At 38.4% G+C, this 5,761-nt stretch overlaps 1 protein-coding gene across 1 annotated transcript in view; it reads right to left on the bottom strand.

Moving 5' to 3' along the window:
• LOC142356259 (serine/threonine-protein kinase MRCK alpha-like) overlaps nt 1-5,288 on the bottom strand; it is a 521,049-nt gene extending 515,761 nt beyond the window's left edge. The window contains exon 1 of the mRNA XM_075408214.1: nt 5,109-5,288. Within this exon, the coding sequence (XP_075264329.1) occupies nt 5,109-5,286 (178 nt within the window). The 5' untranslated portion in view covers nt 5,287-5,288. The remainder of the gene's footprint in view (nt 1-5,108) is intronic.
• Nucleotides 5,289-5,761: the final 473 nt, after the last annotated feature.

Raw genomic sequence — 5,761 nt, 5'->3', positions numbered from 1 at the left:
AACAGGAGACAAAAAAAGTTAACAAGTTGGCAGATATTACACGGAAATAAATCAAAGCTCATTATCTTGAGCTTTATCAGTCACCAACAATGAACAATGATCAATCTTACAACTTCCGAAAAATTTTATTTAATACGCTTGCACATGCTGAAAACATTTCAAAAAGGCTGTTTGTAGTTTGGACCTACCTATTTCTCAAACGTTAACAGAGAATACACTTTATTTTGCAAGCGTAGCAAAATACGCTTCCCAAGCAGCTAATTTTGGAAAAAAATATTCAATGCCGCCTTTCTACATTTGTAATAATAATTATAATAATAATAAATTGTTCTCAGGTATGTATAAACAAACAGCATTGTTCAATGAGGTTTACATATACATACTCAAAAGGCCATCAAAAGGCAAAAAGCCAAGTCGTGTGATGCCTTTGGGAAGCAGTTCAAGTTTGTTAGCAAATAGGGATGGGGGTAGGGGGTTGATATTGGTTTATTTTTAAGGTTTAAGAAGATTGAGAGACAGCAAGAACACGCCAGGAAACAGTTGAGTTTTTGTAAAAAGATAAAAATATAATAAAAAAATTTAAAAAATTAATGTTTTAGACAATTGCTAAAAAACTAATAAAAAAGTTCTATGATATCATTTCCTTGTATAATATTTTCAAGAAAAGTATGGTGGTGTGTATTAATTCCAGATTTGTAGCAACTCTTTACAAAATGAATATATTTTGAGTCGAAATTAAGTATATAATTTAGCAATTTCCTTATTCGTATTCCAATTCTCTTTGGGTTGATACCAGTAAATTGATTGCTAAGTTTTAGCTTCTTACTTGTTCTTTTCTCATCTAACCTGACAAGCTCTGAAGCCTCAATAAACTTGTTAAAAACTTCATTTTTATGTTCTCGCCTAATTGTTTTGGTTAAAAATTTTAAAAGCTCATAAATGTGTAGCTCTTTCACCAGGAAGATTCCATATTTTTCCCGTTCGTTCGCTGGTGATTGATGACTTTGTTTCCTGAATATAATTCGCGAAATTTGTTTAACTTTCACTTCGATAAACTTCAGGCTTGTCTTCTTTGCAGTTCCGCAAATAAGTACTCCATATTGTATAACCGGTTGAACAAAAGACTTATAGACTAAAACTAATTGTTTAATACTCAATATAAACCTTAGTTTGTAGAACAATCCCGTTTGCTGCGACGCTATTTATGTGTTATTTGAAATCCAATTTGTTGTCCAGCAAAACGCCTAGATACTTTACTTCGTTGCTCTTTTTAAGGGTTGCATTGTTCAGTCTTAGAACATTCATCATAGATTTAAAACCTAAGTTTAGATTAATCGTTTTTTCAACATTGAGCGTCAGTTTGTTATCGCTTAAGTAGAGGCCAATGTTGTCAATATCACGTTCAAAAAGAACTTCATTTGTATTTTTTGTGGCTGCAGAGCAGTATCGTCGGGATAGAGCGTTATTGTGGAGCAGTTGAATTGTTGTCTGATGTCATTGACGTATATGATGAAAAGTAGTGGTCCTAAAACTGAACCTTGAGGCACGCCAAACGTAACAATTCTCGGACTCGTTCTTGCAGCACCATATCTAAGAATTTGTTTTCTGTCAGATAAGTAAGATTTCTTAATTTCAAGGATTGGGCCTCTCAAACCTAAGTTAGCAATTTTTCTAAGAAGTAAGTTATGATCAACTGTGTCAAATGCTTTTTTTAAATCTAGAAACAACCCTATCGAGCACTTTGGCTGGTTTTCTAAAGTGTCACTAGCGTTGCTCTTTGTCGTCTGAAACCATATTGATTTGCATGGAGATCAAAAATTTCCAAAAAATTAGATATTTTGTTGCACAGAAATGTTTCAAAGACTTTTGCAACAATCGGAAGTAGAGAAATTGGTCAAAAAATAGATGGTTCCTGGACATCACCACTTTTTTGAACTGCTACTATGATAGCGTCTTTCAAGCAAGGTGGAAAACTTCTTTCATCGATACATTTGTTGATTAATTTTGTTAGTATTGGCACAATTACCCATTCGAGTTTCTTCAGAAAAAAGTTGTTCAATTCAAAGCAATCTGCGCTATATTTGGTTTGCATTTTATTTATTATTTCGTTAAACGCCAGCAGAAATTTTCATTCACGCAACGGTCAAAAAATTCGGATCAATTCAACGGGGCAGAATAGAACCAAAACGGCTATAGTAGATTCTTTTCCAAAATCAGAACTAAATCAACATTTCATTTTATTAAATTAGTCAAAAGAACTAATTATAGGATGAAAGAGTTATAGAAAATTAGTCCATGTCTCTCTGCAGTGTTGACAGTCACAACAGATCTGCCACGTGCAGACGTTTTCTGGTTTGTACCGCATCATGATATCATTCCACATTTGCTTTAGAATTCTGTGTTTTAGGCCGTGTTGATTTCCGAAGTCAATGCTGTGATGAAGTCTGTTGGCTATCCTTTGGGTGCGAAAGAAGAATTCGCCGCGAGATTTTTTGAGTCGTTTTTTCGTTATGTCAAAGTAATCGTCTCTTCTCATTGATCTGTTTCCAGGCAGCACCGGCTGTTTTGTATTTTTCGGCTGAATTTGTTGAGGACTTGATAGTAGTAGAAGATCAATGAGCTGATAGTACATTGGCAAGGGTAGTAGATTTGACAAACGTAGTTGTTCGATGTAACTCAGTGTCTTGCTATTTGTTATCCAGGACACAACCTTTCGTTGAAACCGTTCCAAGTTTCGCATATCTCCTCGGTTTAAGTTACAGCACGAGGATCTGTACGATAGAACTGACAGAATCATCGATTTGTAAAGTCCCAGTTTGATGCGCATATTAACTTTAAAGGCTACATTTCTTCTCAAGGAATAGAAGACTCGGTTAGCTTTCTTCATTCTTTCTTTAAGTTGATTTTCCAAGTCAAATCGGATTGTATCCAAATCCCTAAGTCCTTTACACCAGCTGAGGTTTGGAGGAGTTTTCCTTACAGGTAGAAGTGGCTTTCTGGTCCTTCGAACAAAACTTTGGCGCATTTTTCAATAGCTAGACCGACTTTGTTTCGGGTGACCCAGTCTTCCAGTGCGTCGAGGTTACTCTGTGCTTGGTCTGCTGGTGTTCCAATGTAGAGTATTTTTAGGTCATCTGCGAATATAAAGGGTTCACCAAATCTGAGGGCATCTTGCAGGTCGTTGATGTATATGCAAAATAAGAACGGCCGAGCAGTGATCCCTGTGGGACCCCACTTGTCACTGGTAAAGGTTTCGATTTGATGTTGTCCACTGGGACAAATTGTTCTCGTCCGTTGAGAGTCATAGGACTTCAAGGAGACAACCTCCAATGCCAATTTGACCTGCTTTTAATAGAAGTTCGTAGTGGAGTACACGATCGAATGCCTTCGCAAAATCAGTATAGAATACGACAACTTCACTCTGCACGTTTTTGTCCAGCGCTTCGTGTATTTTCTTCAAGAATAGCAGCATGTTCATGTACACTGCTCTCTGTGGTACAAACCCGTGTTGTTTCGAGGAAAGAAACTTGGTGAAGTGCGCGGACAGTTCTTCGTAGATGCATTTCTCAAATATCTTGCTTTCAATGTTAAGCAACGACACTGGTCTGTAGTTTTCGACAAGTTTCCTTGCACCCTTCTTGTGGATGGGCGAAACAAGGTGCTATTTTCCCGGCTTTGGGTAGCTTCCTGTTCCACTTGACTGCTTTGAACATAGTGTTCAGTGTTTTGCACATTTCTGTTGCGGTCTTGCGAAAGAAGAGGGGAGGTAAGCCATCGGGACCTCTGGTTTTAGTCACACCGAGCGTTTCCAAAATTTCAAAAATCTTTGTTTTACAAATGGAAAAATTTGAGATAGTGGAATGTTGCGAATTGACATCTTTAAAACAGAAATCTTTTCGAGGTGAGAAGACTGAGTGGAAGTATTGGTTTAGCATGTTTGCTTTTTCGATGTCGTGTGAGATACATCTTCCGGCGTAACTCATTACTTTTGGAATGGTTGCAGATTTAGAAAGGCGCTTAACGTGTTTGAAGAGGAGCTTTGTATCACGTGTGGCGAGAAGTTCTTCTTGATAGGCGACACGATCGTTTTCACATAGTTCAGTGACCAATTTTTCAAGTTTCGTGACCTTCAACTTTTGATATGCACAGCTTAATTTGATATGCATTGCTTAATGGAAAATTGATTTCTCGTCAATCAATTGCCCCGCGATACCGACATTGTCGATTTGTGGAGTCCTTCGAGAGAATCTCGGATCATTTCAACAATTGCCCCTTTTGCAATTACATCCCACAGCGCATGAGAGGGATGGGCGTGATCAACTGTCCGCAATTGCGCTTAAACTGATATTCTGCTGTCTAAACTGAAGACCAAGTAATATTGTAGTAGTATAGCACAATGGGGGAGATTCTCTACTAGGTACCATGGGTGAGCAATTGTGGAAAACATCCGAAATCGGTTATACTGAGTTGCTGGTTTTAATGGATTTTTGGTACCAAATACAAACATTTTGAGCAGTGCCCACTTTCCTTAGTACCGCACTAATTGTCAACAGGGTATAATTGGTTGTCCGGAATATTAGCCGAGGTGAAAATTAGCCCAGAAGGTCGAAGGCAATTAATTCATTCGATCGTGCCGATTAATTTTCACCTCGGATAATATTCCGGACAACGTTGTCGTAAGCATAAACAGCGATGCGCAAAACAACTTACAGGTCTGTACATGAGATTAGCGCATTTTACCATGCCTCAGCGCCCGTGGGACACAATAAATTAACGCAATTGGCGTTCTCAAATCTGATTGGCAAATATCTCCTTTTCGGCTAAAATTCCGTTCGGCTAATTTTGCTTTAGGCTAATACTCTCAACAAAATTATGGAGCCCCATTGCGGTATAACTAACATGATTGGGGCTGGGGTCTACCGGTTACATGACCAATAAGCTTGGGGGGGTATAATGGGAAAGATCCTTTCAATCATTGATTAATTCAAAATAACGCCTCCTATTCGGCTGATTTTCCTTTTGACTAACATACACTGAACTTTTACAGATATCCATTTGACGCTACGATAACATTTGACTCACAAGACTGACATGATATCATTACTAACCCCATTCCAGAAAATTTGCAAACTTTTTATCTTTTTTCTGAGTTGATAAAGAGCACTCATCATAGAGGGCAATAAAAGCGTCAGCTAAAGCTTCAAGTCCAATAAAGGTTTCATTATTTTGGCTGCCTTGTTGTGTCAGAAGTTTTTGCAGCCGATCTCCACGATCTACTTCATTCATCATACACTGAAATTGCAACAAATTGTACTCAGAGCAGCAGATCACATTGCTAAGAATGGATTAATGACCGGATCTCTTCCGTTTGTGCCCCCCCCCACCCCCCCCCCCCCCGACGCACGTGCCATATTCTTACATCATGATGTAGAATGTAATGGCACGTGCTCTGTAAATGGTGGGAGCATAACGTATTGGGGGGGGGGGGGGGCGCAAACGAAAAGATCCTAATGACCACCGGGTTTCGTTTGCCAAGAAAAAATTTTAGACCGTAGTCTAGTTTTGATTGGTGGAATGTCCCAATTTGTTTCAACCGACATGATCTCACGATTCAACGAAATAACTCCACACGCTCCAAATATTCACTTGTTCCTACAATTATTTCTCGTATTCTCCATTCGCGACTCTTACCAACAACTGGAATTTTTCAGCATACATACTGCAGAAAAACCCATGTTCAAGCCAAATATCAAAGAAAACC

The sequence above is a fragment of the Convolutriloba macropyga genome, chromosome 2 (genome assembly GCF_964194025.1).
Source record: "Convolutriloba macropyga chromosome 2, txConMacr16.3, whole genome shotgun sequence".
NCBI classification, from domain to species: Eukaryota; Metazoa; Xenacoelomorpha; order Acoela; family Convolutidae; genus Convolutriloba; species Convolutriloba macropyga.
The sequence above is the reverse complement of the archived record's forward strand: the minus strand, read 5'-3'. Positions and strand labels throughout refer to the sequence as shown.